The following is a 19294-nucleotide window of genomic DNA, read 5'->3' on the forward strand; positions in this document are numbered from 1 at the left end:
ACACACACATGCACACGCAGCTCTGCCTAGAAGGGGGACACCTTGCCTTGTCAGCTTACCAGCTGTCAGCTCCCACCACCCTTGCCACAGCCACATCATTGAGAAGTGACTGCAGGTATCTATAAAGATGCAGAGCACTCTCAAGCATTTTGATGCCATACAGAATTTCAAGGGGAAAAAAAAAAAGTACCTACAGGAAGTTGTATAGCCCCATAAGATTTTCACCAGCCATTTCCTCACAATCCCTAGAATAGAGATACTGCCTCTGAAACCAAGGGGGACACAGGCTATCAGGTCCCCTTAGTCTTCAGTAGCACTACACCTCCACCAGTGAGTGGCTACTATTAAAAAGACTGACAATACCGAATGGTGGGAAAGACAGGGAGCAACCAGAACTCTCACACTGTGGTGGCAGAAGTAAAAATGAAATGGTCACTTGCAGAAAAGTTCTGGCAAATTTTTGTAAAACTAAACAGAAGTATCCTAAGATTCAGAAATTTCACTCCCTGGTATTAACTCAAGAGAAGGAAAAATAGATATACATGCAAAGACTTGTATAAAAATGTTCACAGCAACTTAATAACTAAAATCTGGAAACAGATCAATTGACATTGAAAAAGAGAATGAATGAGCCAGTCTATGCAGACACTGGGACACTACTCAACAATAAAAAGAAGCCAACTACTGACATACATCATGTGGATGGATCTCAAACACGCTATGCTGGTGAAAGAAGTCTCACATACACAAAGGTGCATATTGTGTGATCCCAATTATAGGAAGCCCTAAAACAGTCAAAATTACTCTACAGTGGAAAAAAATTAGATTGCCACCAGGCATGGTGGTGCACCCCTGTAATCCCAGTAGCTCGAGAGGCTAAGACAGGAGGATAGTGAGTTCAAAGCCAGACTCAGCAAAAGCAAGGCGCTAAGCAACTCAGTGAGACCCTGACTCTAAATAAAATACAAAATATGGCTGGGGATGTGGCCCAGTGATCAAGTGCCCCTGAGTTCATTCCCCCCAGTACTCTCACAAAAAAATCAGATTGCCTTTGAGGGAAAAGGAACAGGAATGAACTGGGAAAGGACAAAAGGAAATGTTCTAATTTTGGTAAGGGCTTATTTGGTATACTTAGTGTTTGTGCATTTCTAAAAAGAAAAAAAATAACCAATATTGAACTATAGAAAATACTATGCATGCTGAGTGTTACCAGAGAAGGACACTGATGTCTGCGACTTACTATGAATTGTATCAAAAAAAAAAATGATGGATTTAGAATAGAGGTAGAACACAGCAAGCAGAGCGAAATGTTCATAGAAGATCTTAGGGGTGGGCATATCCTATATGGCTCTACCATTATTTCAAATTTTCTACAGTTTATAGAAATTTATCATCAGAACATATTGGAGTTGGTAAATATCTTGACCATTTCCATTCTTGACTTCTTGGAGAGCCTGGAGCCATGGTCTGTTGTGATTTTTATCATTCCATCATTATCTCTACGCTTCTTTCTGGTTCTGGGTGTGGCCAACTCTCCCAGTCACCTTTCCCCTCCTATATACATCTGCTATTCCCTTCTCTTCCCCCTTCTGTCAATCTCTATATCCCTGGGCAGAGGGTGACCTGGGCTGAAGGTTCTTAACCTAAGGTGTCTACCAGGGGGTCAGGGAGTAGGAAGATGAGATCCACTGACTATCTAAAACTACATAAAAAACTCAATGTACGCACTTTGGTCCACAGTTCTCATAGAGGATCATGATCCAAGAAAGCTCAAGGCACAGCTTGAAGATCTCTTGAAGCACTTCCAAAAGTTCACCAGGTCAGGTAAGATTACCAATTGAGAAATCGCTTATGTTACTAGTTGTCAAAGTGCCTCTTCACGGCAATACCCATCTCATGTAAATAGAAGAAGGGATGCTTAAAAGTCTTCATTCCTGAACAATATCTCCAGCCATGTCTAAAAAGATCAGGGTGAGAATAAAATAAAACTAAATTTATAACACTTGCCTTTGCTCAAGTTTTTTCAAAAAGTTTTTGATCATAAAACTAATAAGTATTTATGAGTCCTTGGTATAGTGAACTGCATATAAGAGAAGTGTTACTGAGGACCTACTATGTGCTAGATGCTTTACTATGTTCTTGTTTAATTTCATTCTTCATTGAATTATATATATATATATATATATATATATATATATATATTACCATCCCCATTTTATAGATATTAAAAATTGAACCTCAAATTAATTATTCCTCAAATTAACTTATCAAATTAATCCATCAAAAGTCATACAACACGAGGGTTTGAATCTAGGTCTCTAGGGCTCCAAAGTTCATTTTCTTCAAGCTTTTCTAAGCAAGACCTCCAGATATCACATCATTGATTGCTCCTAGATCTTGCAAAATCTCTTTGAATTCAAATAATCCATATCTTGGAATCTGAAAATACTCAAAAGGACCCAGAAAAGGAAACACTCCAGAATGTGAAACTAGTCTTCATAGTTGAGCCTTAGTTTTCAAAGGTGACAAACTTTTTCACAAGATCACATGTCTCAATTCCTGATTTGAAACCCTCCACCTCTGGATGGGCTGGGGTGTAAGGAGGGACACAGCAATGTCATCTGCACCAGCATAGGGGCCTGCCTGGAGCTTGGGGACCACCACAGGCACCATCACCGGGGGTTTGTCACGACTGAGGCTGAGACTCTAAAGCAGCAGCTACCCCGAGGCACTGCCTTCATTTCCTATCTGAGAATTCTTTAAAGTGAGCCTGTTCACAGGAGGGTGGGTATATGACGCTGGCCTTGACTACTGGATCCTAGGGACTTCTCTGTGGCAGGGAGCACTTCATCCCTATAAGCCACCAGGCACTAGACTTCAAGGGGACTGCCCTTTGACCCAGATGCTGCAGGCAAGGTGGGGAGGGGAGTTTCTGGAGAAGAGTGACAGCTGTGGTGGCCCTAAGGGTGAAAAGACAGGTGAGAGGCCACTCATACTCCCCGTCACCCCTCCTCTGTAAGGCAGGCCCTGAGGTGTCAGCTCTGCACAGAAATGTTACAAGAGGAGAAATGAAGAGCCGGTATTCCGGGTAAGGCCTCCTCCGTCCCTGACGTCTTAGTACCAATACAAGTGGCTTAAAACTAACACCAAGGAAAACTTGAAAAGGGAAAAAGGCATAAAAGAATAGTCTGGGCAACATATGGCACTATGGAGGAGCATCACTAGTGGGACCTAGAAGACAGTGAAGACAGAATACGATGAATGAGCAGATATCCCGAATGCCACACTCCACAGGTGATGATCCCAGGATCAGCTCTCCCTTCTCCCTAAGAACAAAGTCTCAAAATTCAGCAGAGCGTGTTGCCACCCCAGAATGAGACCGCAATTTTCTGCCTATCTCACAATTAGTTGTGCCCTTACATCTTCACTGCTACAGGGAATTTCTAAAGAGATTCCTTTAAAAGGGAAGAAAAAATAATCTTCTTTTTTTTTTTACCTTCTCCTGTCAGCCTGGAATGCAGACAAGATGGCTGGATTTCCAGTGCCATCTTGGGCCAAGAACTTTAGTCCAAGATGCCATATCCTATACGTGACAGAGTAGAAAACTAGAAGGAGATTGTGTGCCCTGTGAAAACCATGAAGCCAATATCCGCCTATACTACCAGCCTCTAGTCTTATTATACATGAAAAAGAAACATGAACCTTGTTGAAGGCTTAGTAACTGGGGTTATTTATCTTATGCAACTGAACTTAATCCTAACTGATAGAGAAAAATGGAAAGTAAATGGGTTAAGTAGTTCTTATTAACCCATCTTTTTGTCACACCATCTCACATATGGACTTGCTATAAAAACTTAAATTCAGAACAAATATACCTCTTATGGCAACTCTGAAACAATATTTGAATATTATGTTCCCAGAATTTAAAACTTGGGACTTAAAGGGCTAAGAAGTTATTTTTAACAACACCTGGCACAACTACCACACCCTAATTATAATTCTGTCCTCTTATTGGTCCCTACTATCCCAATTAGGAATGGTGAGGATGTCTGTCTGCTTTCCATTACTTTGGCAAAATACCTGAGATGATCAATGTATAAGGAGGAAGGGTCCATTTTAGCTCATAGTTTCAGAGATTTCAGGGCATAGTCACTTCACTCTATTGTCATGTTGGGAGCATGTAGCAGAGGAGGCTTCTCACCTGGTGGCAGCTGGGAAACAAAAGAGGCCAGAATTCTGACATCCCCTTCAAGGGAAATTTCCCAGTGACTAACTTCCTTCCATTAGGCCCCACCCCTTAAAGGGCTCACCACCTCCCCCCATGGCACCAAGAACTGGGGACCAAGACTTCAATACATTGGGCTTTGGGGGATATTCAAGATCCTGACTGTAGCAGTTGTTTGATTGAAAAAGCAGCCCCCAAACTTCCCCCTTGGAAATACCTGAAGTAAAAGGCCATCCTTTTCAAGCTACTAAACTGAAATGATCATTTTAAGCAAATTCACTTGTTCGGGGCATTGTGCTAAATTTATGTGATAAAGTAGAGAAAAATGTGGATTCCTTATGAACTAGGCCTCAGCATCCCCACCTCATAGCAAGTAAACTTTAAAATGCATACTTTCCCTTAAGGGGAATTTATAGAGAAAGTTGCAGGCTTTAAACAAGGACACTGGAAACAAGTCAGTCCGGGAGTCACAAGACCAGAAGCTCCCTAATGAGACCCCAGGGAATCAGAAATAGGAAATGGTGACTGGCTCTTTCCAGATGGGTTCCTCCCCTCCATTACTAATGGGTAGGACCTTCTTGTACAAATTTCTAAGACAGGCCTGCACTCAGGGAGCCCGGTTCACCACACATGGAGTCTCAAGGATGGGGTAAGCAGTTATCCAGCAGCAGGGGAGACAAGGCCAAGGTATCAGATTTCTAGGTAGTGACTTGGCCATCTCAGTCAGGAGGACTATTTTCCAATATACCTACAGCAGTCATAGCTTTTCCACTTTCCTCTTCAGAAGGGGGGACTTCAGAGCAGGCCAGCCCTGCTCATGTGACAGGCTAGGTACCATCTGAACATGCCCATTGCAACCCAAGGGGATTCTGGGAAGCTCCTGGCTTGCCATTCATCCATCATCTTGTGGCTCTGATTTCATGGGCTCACACACTCCCACCTTGACCCTCCATGGCTCTCTCCTCCCTGTCCAGGCCTTTCCCAGAGACCCAAAGGGCCAACATTCCTGAGAACCTCAGGAAGAAAGAAGTTTTCTGCTTGCTTCCCCACTTGGGAGGATTTTGTTCTCCAAGGATACCCGAGTGGGTAGGGAAACTCATCTTTTCGGTTCTCAGAGGTTGGATTTCAGTGATAAAGTTTTAAATTGCTGTCCATTATTAATGTTAGACTCGCAGCAGTCAGCCCTGAGATCTGCAATTATAACAATTCATAAAAACAGCCCCTTTGTTAGTCGCGCTTGAAGAGCTTTTGAAATATAATTGCAACGCGGTGCAAAGTAAAATAAAAATTCAGATTTTCTTTTACCGAGGCCATGAACAATACTGTCCTTTTTTACAGCAGCGGAAAGCCTCAAGACATCCGTTATATTCCTTCAATGAGCTTTGTTCAATAAATGCTAAGCCTTGAAGCTTTTAAATGTATTAAAGTGATTATGATATCATCACTCCAAAAGCACTTCAATAGAACATTAAGACAGAAACAATTTTCCTCCACACAAATGGCATAACAGTAACAAAAAGTTGATTAAATGCACATTGTATCAAAAATATTTTCAGTATTTATAGACATATGTAGATAACATTAACTGCAACCCACACCATGGGCAGGGAAGGAAAGAGAAAGTCATAAAAGCATTAGGGGGAGAGTGAATTTTAACAATAAATCTTCAAAACTTAAACTGTGGCTCGACTGTGACTTTGCTTGTGGATTTACAGTCAAAGTCACACTACATAAAAGAGAATAGGGCTCAAAATTCAGGAATACTAGAGAACAACTCCTTGCTTTCTTTTCTCCCAAGCACTGCCCCCACCCCATACCCCAGATGCCAGGCTTCCTTAAATACGTTCAATATGACTGGCAGGAAATGCGGGTCTATTTATTTAAAATGTGTAACATGCTGCATTTAAGTACTGCAGGCAGGCGATGACTCCACCAGGGGCCGATGCCTTCAGCTGTCAAACCAGGAGGTGTAGAGAGGTTAGGATGGGACCACGAGGTGGGGTCAGAGCAAAACCGCAAGATGCAAGATTCTCTTTGTTGCAGGCTTGTCACAGAATGCTCTTAGCACAGATAAGGGGATTATGAATTCACATGTGAATTTATCCCCTATTAAACTTTCAGCAAAAGGGTCAGTTGGCTGGAAAGCACCATGGTCACATGCCATGGGAGGAATTACTTGTAGGCTCTCCTGAGAGATGTAAGTAAGAAAGAAGGGGCTGTCTCAGTCCTGAGTGCATAGAGACTAACACTGACACCTGCTTAGTTCTGGATCCTGCCATTTTGCTCAGCCTGGTCTTGAGGGCATGTTCCCAAGGCACTGAAAACTTGGTAGCACCCTTTTTTATGGGTCACGATAGGATGTGGGTGTTCATTTTTTTTCTTTTTTGTATTAGCTGTTTACAAAGTAAGGATATTGATCCCGTGCTTGGCATGGAATGATACAAATAGTTATCAGTTGTTTCTGCTTCTTGAGTTTCTTTATGGGGTTTTCTAAGATGAACGAGTTTTACATCTTGAAATTACAAAGGATAACAGCATTCTAAAGAACAGACAGCAAGACTACAGAGGAGAAGACGGGGAACTCCCAAACCAGTCGAGACCAAATCCCCCCATCTGACCAAGTGCCGTTCAACTTGACTTACCCCCTAAGCCAAAGGGAAAGTGTCTGTGTTTCTCTGTGGAAAACACTCTATAAACAATGCAGACTACACAAGAAAAGCCACTGACAAGGCCTTTTATTACCCAACTTGGGGCCCTTGTGATTTTCTTTATGGGAGAGTATCCTTGTCCATCACTCCAAGCACTGTTTCCTGGCCCTGGCGGCTTCTTAAACCAGCCCAGAGAAAGGAACACATAACAAAGGGCCAAGAAAAATGGGAAATAAAGACCATACAGTGGGTGACAAGTTCCCCCACTCAAGCAACTAGCCAGTGCTGTGGGCCAGAATTGATTTTCTATACGACATCAGAAAGGATTACCTCTCCCCCACAATACCGCCCAGGGGGATGGAGTGGAAATCATAATTAATTCAGGCAAATTCAATTCTGAGAGTCCGAGTGACAAATACTTTCCTTATAATATGAAGCACAGTCTCAAAACATCTTAAAAACAGTTGGTGGGAGCTATAGCAACACACTCAATGCAATAATGACGCGAAGCTACACAATAAAATGCCTGTGACCAAATAATAATTCTTCCCAGTCAGGAAAGAATATTCTTTTAAAAAAAATAAATTCAAACTTCAAAGAAAATGCATTTCCATTAATAATCCTGCCTCTCCTTCCCTCCTGGTGATAGGGGATAGGTAGGAGTGAAGGTCAATTTAATTCCCTAACTATCTTGGTCCATTAAGCCAACAAAAATATTCTGTTTTAGAGGAAAATACATTATTGTGCTTCTGATGCAAGGAATCAGATAGGAGAGGTTGCTTCCCTGGCCAATGTATGACTTAAGCCCCTAAGAATCTAAAAATACTATGGCAGTCCACTATGAATTAGCCACACCAGCAGAGAATTAGTGGTACCCATAATTGAAAATAGATAATTAAAACACAATTTGTTTTTGGCTTCAGAATCTATGCCATTGAGTGGTGGGTCATACAGCAGGGAGAGGAGATAACCCAAAATCTAGTTCCAATCCCAGGACAATCAACGGGAGGCCTTGGGCCAATCGCTACCTCACTGGAGGGCCCAAGTCTCCTCTCTAAAATGTCACAGTTGACTTGTATGTCTCCGTATGCTCACTAGGTTCTAGTAATCTGTAACTGTGTGATGATTATAAACTGCCCAAAGGTATTCTGCTTAGAATTATATTTTAAAAGTTTCTGTTCCTTGACCCTGCCAATGAGGCAAATGTGAACATGTGCTGGGTAAAAAAGAACACTCTGGAATTAACAGTCAGGGTTAGTCTCAAAGTAGAAAATCAGAAGTGAACTGTATGTGTGCACATGGGCATGCCATGCTCTACACATATCTGCTTGGCCAAATGCTTCTCATTTCATCATCACAACCTAATGTTTTTAAGTGCCCATTCGGGAATATGCCTCTGTTTAGCTAATTATATGTGATCAGAAAGGTTGATATGAGCAGTCTTTGAAATCAGACAACTGACCTTCCAGCCTTTTAGGCAAGTTCTATAACATCTCTGAACCTCGGTTTCTTCGTCTAGAAAGAATAAAGGGTGATAAATAGTGCCTTGCTCAAAGGATTATTATGAGATGCAAATGAGATAATCCATATAAAGTAGGCACAGTAATTGCTATAATTATTATCACTTACCACTATCACCATCATTACTACCTCTATTAATATCTCACTGTATTGTTGTAAGAGTTAAATGAGAACACATATTAAGTATTTAGCAACAGTACCTGGCACATAGTAAAAGCCAATAAATGCTGTCATTACTCTTATCATCTCTTACATTCATCTATGGAGTATTATTGTATTATTATCACCATCAGATAAGATTGTAGCATTTCCAATACTCCTTGTTTTCCTCACAAAGATCACTTTCAGTGGAATAGTTCTAACACTCAGAACCCCTCAAACATGAACCACAAACTCCAATCAACCTAACACTTCTTTCTCCCTGAAATGTAAGAGGGCAAAACCTGATGAGTTCAGAGACCCCTCAAACTCTGACATCATACAACCTGTCAGTCACTAAAATGTATTGATCACACAGAGCCCAGCATACCCTCTCAAACCTATAGGCTTGATCACACATACACACACACACACATGCACGCACACACAAACACTTAAAAAAAAAAAGAAGAAGAACTTGAACTCAAAGGAGTAGATTTTACATACAGCTGCAAGAGCAACTTTTGGGGGGTAGGAGTAGATAGAATACTCTGGGCTTTAACCCAATTTTGTTCTTTTTTTCATTTTTTTCCATTTTTTAATTGATACATTGTAATTATACATAGTAGTGGGATTCATTCTGCCATGTTCGTACATGCATGTAACATAATTGGATCAATCTCATTCCTAGTGCCTTCCCTTCCCTCCTCTCCTCCCTCCCCATATCCACTTGCTCTGTTCTGCTAAGTTCCTTTCTATCGTTGTTACTGTACTTGTAATTAGTAAATAGACACATATGTATATTTGTTTGTTTGCAGGATTCACCATGGTATATTTACCCGGACATAGCACAGTTTAGTAGATCTCATTCCCCATGTTCTCGCCACCTCCTTCCAATTTTATTCTTCGTATGAAACATGGACATTTCTGGACATCAAGTCATGGAGTCCAGTCCATGAGTTTCTCTACTAACCCGTTAGATTCCACCTATGACGATGTTCACAACATTCAGTTCTATTTCAGTCCTCTACGAGCAAAATGTCTATTTTTTTTTCCTGAAAGTCCAAGCAGATTGGCATCATTTTGCCCCACCATGGAGTGACTATTGCAATGTGAGATACCCTCACTCTTCACCCAACAATGAAGGCAGTTCAACCAGCAGGTCCATCTCTGCTTCTTAGGAGCCAAAATTAAAAAACAAGTAAGCATTACATGTTCCTTTGGCTGTAAACTGTAAGTTGTCTTTTTGGGAAAGGAACACAAGATCTTAGAAGGACTCACGTAAGAACTCCTGTGATGATAGGGACAACATGTGACAATGGTCACAGCTTCTCAATTTCTGTTGGTTCCCATAAGAGAGAAGAAAATTATATATTGACGGCGAAGGGGGCTCTCGATTATCAGGGGGGACATAAGTAACTGTGCTTACAGAGACAGAAGAAGATGGCACTGGAGCAACTCTGCTAGGAGCCCTCCATTCTACACACACCCTCGTCTACAGTTCTGCCTCCCCCTGAAATTTCCCCTTGGCTTCAAGAAGGGCACTGCTGCTGACTCTGGACATTTAAATAGCAGCACGTTCCAGAATCACAAGGACTTTGGCAGGACACTCACCACCTCACCCTGCCACCCGGCAAGTGAGTCTCAAAATGAAGAACAACGATGCTAACTTTTTGTTCCCATTATTTAGTTACTTTATTAGAGTTTTTCTAACTCCTCTGCACAAAGGGAAGGGTAAGCTATAGAAAACTAAGTGGCTCTGTCATCAAAAGCCTTCACCACACTGGCACACAAACACCTGTCAGGGCAAGATGCCTCTTTATCAAGTCTTCAGACCTACCAGGAGCCAAGCACACTCTGAGCTCTCAGACTATTTTCTTCCAATGTTTTGAAGTCCCTTTCAGTTCACATGAAGGCTAACAATTTCAAAAAGGTGGGGAAAGAAAAAGTTCTTCTTTTTTTTTTTTTAAAGAAAAAGGAAAAGATACTGAACCGTGATTATGAAGTCCTAAAAGCCTTTTAGCTGACAGCACAGGCTTTGTTGAATAGCCTCTAAGAACCTCCACTGAGAGACAAGATTCAGCAATAAAATAGAGGCAGAGCATACACAGTTTAGCATCCTTGGCCTCCCAAATTCAGGTATCCTATTTGATGCCAGGTTTCTCCCCCAATAGCTCTTTGGAACATTCAAGGTCCAGAGAGGCATCAGACCGACTGACACATAGGCTCAACTATGCCATACATCATGTGCTGCCAGCAGAGAAATTAGTTTGTATCAAGCTCAGCACAATCCTGCAGTTCGAACCAGAATTTCAAAAATAGCAGAAGTGGCTTAAACCCTCAGAGTGCCCCCATAGCCCATCTCCACTAGAATGCTCTACCCTCCGAGCCTGAGTGAGGACCACCTAGCTAATAAAAGCTGCTTTCCCAAGAGCCTGCCCCACTCAGCAGAGCTCAGACCACTCATGGGCACTTAGAGCACTCACTGTGGATAGCGCTGGCTTATGGAGAGCCATGGTCACAGCTGCATAAACCTACCTGCTATAATTCCAGTAGCTATTGAACTTCCTGCCTTCTGCCCTGAACACTGGGTTCCAGCTGTAAGAGAAGAGGAGTGAAGGGTGGGAGAAGAAAGCACAAACAAGATTATACTAAAGAACTTCACAATCTCCTATGCATCAGAAACACGAAACTGGCCTGGGCAGTACGTGAAGCATTTGGCTTGCGTGTGTGAAACATCAGCTTTTGAGTGAAGGAACACCCACCCCTCCTTTAGACGCACCTTTTCTCTGAAACTATTACACTCAGTGAGCTTCAAGCTCTGGCTCCAGACCCATCCATCTCACAACAGAAAGCACCTCTCAAGCTCCTTTCTGACACGAGCCCATCATTCACCATTTGCTGGTACACACAGTTTTTGCTGACAAAGCTCCATTACTAGAAAAAGCTCAGTAAGTAAAGCTGATTTGAAATAACTATATATTATATGGAGGCTGGATGAGGAAAACTGATTTGAAGTCTAGAAAATCATCATATAAAGAGGCTCTAGAAAGAACTGCTTAATTATTTAAATACCTCCACTTCCTACAGACTGCACATCATTTGATTTATCATCAGTGTTAAATATTCGGTAATTTACAGGGGTCATCTGACAAAACAACTCCATATAGCCAGTACATATCAGACACTGTAATTCTTCCATGGAAATGTCTCTGTCTCTCTGATTAATGTACAAATACTGAGCTCATGCTAACAAATTGAGGCGTGGGCCAATTTTGGCTCTCCAGTAAAAGTGTGAAGCTGAGAACCTGCCAGCAGGGTGGCCCAAAGAGCAAACCACAGTGTATTGTCCTCCACCACTGCTAGGTAGGCTGATGGCATGGCTGGAGTGGTCTCAACAAAGATCCTAACGCAGAGTCAAGTGAATGGAGATGACTGGCTCAATGGGCACAGCATGTTTTGCAGATCAAGACCTGAAGAGGAGGGGGCATGCCTCCCCACCACATGCCAGGTGTAGTCAAGGCCAAACTTTCCCCTGTTGCCCCTTACCAACTCTCAACCTCTGAACACCTACTTGTTCTATCATCTCCTGCATAAAGCTTTCCTTCATTGTCTAAGCTCAAAATGTTCTCATCAGAAGATCTGATAGATTTTTCAGTGCTATAAATTGAAAATAGATACAACTTTTAAAGTGCTTACTGATAAAAACTGACCCCATAAAGAGGACCTAAAAATCCAAGAAGTAGAAAAAGTATAGATCATATTCTCTGATCACACCTCTTCAATAACTTTCATGACAAGAGAAAATTAAAATCAAAACCCCCAAATATCTAGAAATAAATATGCAAACATTATGTATTAGAACTTATAAGAAACTATTAAAGTAGTGCTCAGAGAGAGATTAATAGCTTTAAATATGAATAGTTCTAAACAAGAAAGAATGAAAAAGTTTAAATTAGATGTGCAGCTTAGAAACAAAACAAGGGAATGTAATAAACATAAGGAAAGTAAAAGAATTGGTAGAGATAAAACACTAATTAATAAGAGAAACAGTCATGCTAATAAATCCAAGAGTTATTAAAAAATACTCAACTACTAAACCAATAATCCAGGGGAAAATGTATAGTTAAAGTAAGAATACAAATGTATATATAACCACAAATACAGAATAAATTAAAAGACATAGAAAATACAATTTTACTCAACCTTATTTTAATACTTTTGAAAACCTGGATAAACTAGCTATTTTCTGGTACAATCAAAACTAAGTCTAGAAAATATAAGGAAACCATGTACTACAAAAAATATAAAGTTATCAAAGATAATGAACAAAACAGACCACATATTCTACAGAAAAATGTTACCTGTGTCTTCAAATAATAAGTAACCAAAATGCTATCTGAACTGTTTGTTCCAGAACATAGAGAAATATTCTACTTTTACAAATAAGTACAGATGTTCTTCAACCTATGATGAGCTTACATCCTGATGAATCCATCTTTAGTTGAAAGTATCATAAATCAAAAATGCATTCAATACACTGAACTTACAGAACATCTTAGCTTGGCAACACTGCACACTGCAGAATACTGGTACCCTCTTGATCGTGTGGCTGCCTGGGGGATGCAGCACATGGCCACAGCCCAGCACAGGGACTATCCCAGTACATATCATTAACCTGGAAAAAGATCAAAATTCAAAGTATGGTTTCTACTGAATACACATCATTTTTGCACCATGGTAAAGTTGAAAAATTATAAATAGGCCATTATAAATTCAGAGACCAGCTATACAGCACTGTAGTAGTCTGCTCAGGCTATCTTAATAAAATATTACAGACTATAAGATCACTTAAGCTAGAAGTTCAAGATTACCATGCCTTTAGAGTTGGTTTCTGGTAAGGCCTCTTCTTGGCTTATAGATGGCTGCCTTCTTGTTGTGTCTCACATAGCTTCCTCTCTGCATAAGAAATAGCTCCCTGGTGCCTCTTCCTTGTGTTACTTATCAGACCAAGGACTCTATTTAAATGAGATCTTATCCTCAAACGACAGTCACATTGGGGGTTAGAGCCTCACTGTATGGACTTTGTGGAGGATACAATTCAGTCCGTAAAACAGAACAAACCCTCAAAGTACAGCACCTTAAAACTCCAGCCAATTACTCTCATGAAAGGCAATGCAAAAACCCTAAACAAAACATTAGCAAAAAAGAACCCAAAAATTTGCTCCCAAAATGCAGGCTCTCTCTTCACCTCATTGATTGTTTCTTTTGCTGAGAAGCAGCTTTTTAGTTTGAGTCCATCCCATTTAATTAATTCTTCATTTTATTTCTGGCGCTTTAGGAGTCTTGTTAAGGAAGTCAGGGCCTCATCCGACAGGATGAAGATTTGGGCCTACTTTTTCCTCTATTAAGCGCAGTGTCTCTGGACTAAATTCCTAGGTCTTTGACCCACTTTGAATTGAGTTTTATGCATGGTGAGAGATAGGGGTTTATTTTCATTTTGCTGCATATGGATTTCTAGTTTTGCCACCCAAACATCAGATAGAGCACTAATCTCTGGGATATATGAAGAACTCAAAAAACTTAACACCAAAAAAAAAACAAATAATCCAATCAATAAATGGCTGTGGAGCTGAAGAGACATTTCTCAGAAGATATACATTTGATCAACAAATATATGAAAAAATGTACAACATCTCTAGCAATTAGAGAGATGTAAATCAAAACTACTCTAAGATTTCATCTCACTATAGTCAGAATGATAGTTATCAAGAAGACAGACAACAATAAGTGTTGGCAAGGACGTGGGGGGAAAGGCACACTCAGACTTGCTGGTGGGACTGCAAATTGGTGCAACCTCTCTGGAAAACAATATGGAAATTCCTTAGAAAACTTGGAATGGAACCACCATTTGACCTAGCTATCCCACTCCTTGGTCATATCCAAAGGACTTAAAATCAACATACTGTAGTAATGTAGCCACACAATGTTCATAGCAGCTCAATGAACAATAGCTAAACTGTGGAAGCAACCTAGATGTCTTTAAATAAATGAATGGATAAAGAAACTGTGGTATATATATATATATATATATATATATATATATATATATATATATATATATATATATAATGGAATATTTCTCACCATTAAAAGATAATAAAATTATGGCATTTTCAGGTAAATGAATGAAGTTGGAGAATATCATGCTAAACAAAGTAAGCCAATCCCAAAAAACAAAGCCCAAATGTTCTCTCTGATAAGTGAATGCTGACCCATAACAGAGAGGGGGGAGGCATGGGAAAATACGGAGGAACTTTGATTGGGCAAACGGGAGGAAGGGTAGGGAGGGACCCTGGGGGCAGGAAAAATGGTGGAATGAGATGGACATCATATGACTACACATATGGTGTGACACTACATCATGTGTAACCATAGAAATGTAAAGTTGTGCTGCAATTGTGTACAATGAATCAAAATGCATTCTGTTGTCATATATACCTAATTAAAATAAATTAATTTTTAATTTAAATAAAACCCAGACAACACACTAGGTGATGATGAAATCACAAAAAAATTTTAAAACCTTCTCTTCACAACTAAGTAATGATATTATATCACTACTAATGTAGGGTTTTTAATAAGATTTATAAGTGCCTCCATATTAAGAAATATAGTTTATCATATTAGTAGGTAAGAAATGTGGGAAATCATACCATATGTTCATCTGCATAAATACCAGAAGTTCAACATCAGTTCCTAACCTGGAAAGTGAATAAAGTAATCCTGCCTTTAAAAATTACCAAAAATAGAATCCTCTCACCACTAGCCAATGCAATGAGACAAGATAAAGAAATAAGAAGCAAAAAATTTAAAAAGGAGAAAAAACATTTTTTTCAGAAAACAATTATATGCCCCCCAAAAAAATACAATTAGGAAAGAGACATTAGTAAGAAACCTGGGTATAAGATTAACATTTAGAAATCAATAGTTTTACTCTTTGCTATTTTTCTTGTTTATTCTTTCTGTTTCAGTAACTACAATTTGTAAGCCCCTTTATTTTGGCAAAGCATTTCTCATAATCCTGAATAGTAAATATTAATTTCATTTTACTATGCAGAAAGTAAAACTCAAGAAGGGTAATCATTTTTCATGGTTACAGAGCTAGTAAAGAGCAATGAATGTGTGTCCTCTGGTTCCAATCCCAATATTCATTCCCTATAACGAGATAGCTTTTTCCCCCATGAGAGAGAGAGATTAAATTCTATGAGTGATTCTGTCAACTCAGTTAACTCTTAAGTCAACAGCAAATATTTTTTGAGGAAATATTTTCATTTAGGAGAATAGAAACATATTCAAGGGAGAATGGAGGCAATCTTGAGAGAGAGGCCTTTGGGGGTAATGAATATACATTCAAGGGAGAATGCAGCTACCTCTAAAGGTAGAGACAGTACAACAACAGATTTTAAAGGCTTGATTTGTTTCTAATGTAGAAATTATCTATGAAAATGCACCTATTTGTTAATGGGGGACATGATGAATGTCATACACAGCAATCTAGATAAAGAAATCATTAACGAAGCTCATGTGTGCTTTAAGATTGCAGATGAACTGTATTCTCCCACAATTCATGCTACTCTGTAACCTCTTAGCACAAACCAACATTTTAATCAAATGTCCTTTTTGAAGTATAGTAAAGTTGCATTTCGAAAACCTGTCATTTTGTTTCACATTAGTGAAGTATTATAATTGAATGCACAATGTATCCTTTGACAGTGGGCCAATTTGGCCAGAACCAGTAAACTCCTAAGATTATAAGGGAAGATTAGGGATTTATACTACATAGTTGAGTTGAAACACAGAATTGACTCTGTCGCATAACAATATGGTTGCACACCTGCCATGTATTACACATTGTGCACAATGCTAGAAAATATGGTACACAGTAACAGACTCAAAAGTTATACTCACAGGACTTAGAATATGTAGTTGAGACAACAGACATAAATATATATATATAATTGCAATTGTGACTGGCTATTGTATCAGTCATCTATTGTCAAGATAATTCTGCCTAACAAATTACTCTGAAATTCAGAAGTTTAAAATAAACATTTATTCTTATATATTTGCAAATCAGCTACAACCTAACTGGGCTAGGTGGACTCCAGGTTGCAAACCACAGAGCTGACTTAAGTCTGCTCTATTTTATTTCATGGTGAGGCCCAGTCTCAGAACAGGCAATGGCAGAAGCTTAAGAGACAAACAAAATGTGCAATGCCTCTTAAGGTCTAGCCTCAGAACAGGCACATTCAAACTTCCAACTAGGTTTCACTGACCTGAGCAATTTATGTGGCCATGCCCAACATCAGTGGGTCAAGGGAACATACTCTGGCATAGAAATTACAAAGCCACATGGCAAAAGGCAGAGATCTATGGAGGGAGAAAAGCTAGAACATAATGTAACTAGCCACAGCCATAAAAGACAGAGAGGTGATGTCACATAAACAGCAACAGAGAGAGGCCTAGTCTCGTGAGGGAAGAAAGAGAAGACTTCCCTGATCAAGTGCAACTGGAACTGAAATATTAAAGACAAGTAGGAATGACAAAGGTGGAAAGTGAAGAGACCTCTAAGTAGCATGTGCAAAGTCCCAATGTCCAAAGGAGACCTGGCTTGTTCAATGCATTTAGTGAAGAAAAGTGTGGTTGGGTAGAGAGAGAGAGACAATGTGGTACAAGATGATGAGGCAGAACCCAAATCCCACTAAGGATTTTGCCTTCATTCTATAGCAGAAAACCATTAAAAGACTCCGAGCAAGGAAGCAGTATAATGAGAATCGCCTCTCACAAGATCACTCTCTGCAAAAGGTGATCCAATTAGGAGGCTACTGCAAAAGTCTAGGTGAGAGATAATGATGCCTTGGACTTGGACAGCCGTTGGTGGGAACAGACAGAAGTGGAAGTGTTCAAGTGTTCAGTGGCTAGTCCAAAAAGTCATCTTGTTTTTCTTCTCTGCACCATTTAATCCCTCAAAATATTCTCTCCTCTTTACACTGTTCTTTCCTCAGCTTTTGGCAAACTACAAATCTCCTGGTTACCCTCCACCTTCTCTGGCTATTCATTCTCAGCTCATCCCTTAATTCCTAAGATCTGACCTATAATCTCTTCTTACCCTACACTGACCCCAAAGCCCAAGTAATCATCCAATCCCCATTCCCATTAATGAAGTTCTGAATACATTATGCTGATGCTCCCCACTGGGAAATTTCCCTCCAGCCCAGACTTGGTTCTCAACCATACAGCTGTGTGTTCAGCTGCCTCCTAGACATTCCCTTATGGATGTCCCAAAGGCATCTCAAATTCAGTGTCCCAAATTCATTGGTCTCTCTTCCCCTAAACCCTAAAAGCCCTGAAACTTCCTGGTTTCCCTATCTCTGAAGATTGATACCACCATCCATCCAGTGGTTCCAACAAAAAAACTCAGCTGTGATTCCTCCCACACTCCTCCCTTCACATTCACTCAACATAAATCACATCAAAACCGCTCCTAAGATATGGCCTAAAATCATCTACTTTACTGTCACACTACCACTGTTCCAGTCAGCCCCTTCTGGAGGACTCAGAAGCCTCATGATTCACCTTCTAATCTGCTCCCCTACTCTTTAGTAAGATCAAGAGATCTTACTAAAATACAAATATGACCACATCAGTCTCCTGACTAAAACCCTTGAGTGGCAGGCCTACCCTCAGGATAAAATCCAAAGAGTTCACAAGCCCTTTCGTGATCTGGCCTCTACCTTCCTTTTCTTCTGTGACTTGAATATCCTCATTCTGTTCCCTCTGCTGCCTGGAAGAGTCTTCAGCTCCCAACACCACTTCCCTTGGCTGACCCCTCTTGTTAAAAAATAGGTTCCGCGAAGGCAGGCACCCTGCCTGCGTAGTCCACTGCTGTTTCCCACTGGACAGTGACTGCTCCCTGAAAGCATTAACAGCTCTGAAAATGAATGGACCCTTCAGGATGCCTTTCCTGATGCTCTTCACTCCTCCTGAGGTTGGGTGGACCTTTTGGACGTTCTCAGAGCAGCCTGGGCTTTCCCTGGGTGAGTGGTCCCTCGCTATTTGCTTGGCTGCATCCTCTTACCCACCTTCTCCAAATAAAACGTAAGCTCCATGAACACAGGAACTCTTTCTATGGCAGGAAGGAGCCCTGAGAGCTCGAATGAATCAGAAATGGCCTGGCCTTGAAGGGGGTCCCTGAAGGCATGGAGCCAAAGAGATGAAGTAAGGCCAGGGAAGGAAGGCCCGGGGCAGGGGTGGGGGGGGGGGGTAGGTCCAAACTGAATGAACCATGTCCAAGTGACCAGGGTTCACAGAGGACATTCATGGTGAGAGAAGGAAGGAGAAGTAAGCCAGCAGTCAAGGAGGAGTACAAAGGTCAAAAACCAATGTCAGGGACTGGGGTTGTGGCTCAGCGGTAGAGCACCCACCTAGCACGTGCGAGGCACTGGATTCAATCCTCATCACCACATATAAATAAATAAAATAAAGGTATTGTGTCCACCTACAACTAAAAAAAAAAAAATTTTTTTTAAATAAAAAAAAATGTCGGTCACAGAAGCCACACAATATCACATCTGCCCCATCCCTCACTGGCTACATGGAGATGTCCTCTTTTTATACAGAAATGCATATAAATGGGACAATAGCTCTATACCTTGTAAAAATGCACCAGTTCGCTCTAAAATCCTTTATATATTGTTTT

General features: G+C 40.5%; 1 protein-coding gene across 5 annotated transcripts in view; it reads right to left on the reverse strand.

Annotated features, from left to right (window-relative positions):
* Lrmda (leucine rich melanocyte differentiation associated) overlaps positions 1-19294 on the reverse strand; it is a 994383-nt gene that overhangs the window by 928606 nt on the left and 46483 nt on the right. Inside the window, exon 3 of one of the 5 annotated variants that reach the window (XM_078039708.1) lies at positions 11071-11130. The exons of the other annotated variants lie outside the window; for them this stretch is intronic. Coding sequence (XP_077895834.1) covers positions 11071-11130 — 60 coding nt within the window. The remainder of the gene's footprint in view (positions 1-11070; positions 11131-19294) is intronic. 5 annotated transcript variants of the gene reach the window in all.

Source organism: Ictidomys tridecemlineatus, chromosome 1 (genome assembly GCF_052094955.1).
Source record: "Ictidomys tridecemlineatus isolate mIctTri1 chromosome 1, mIctTri1.hap1, whole genome shotgun sequence".
Taxonomy (NCBI): Eukaryota; Metazoa; Chordata; class Mammalia; order Rodentia; family Sciuridae; genus Ictidomys; species Ictidomys tridecemlineatus.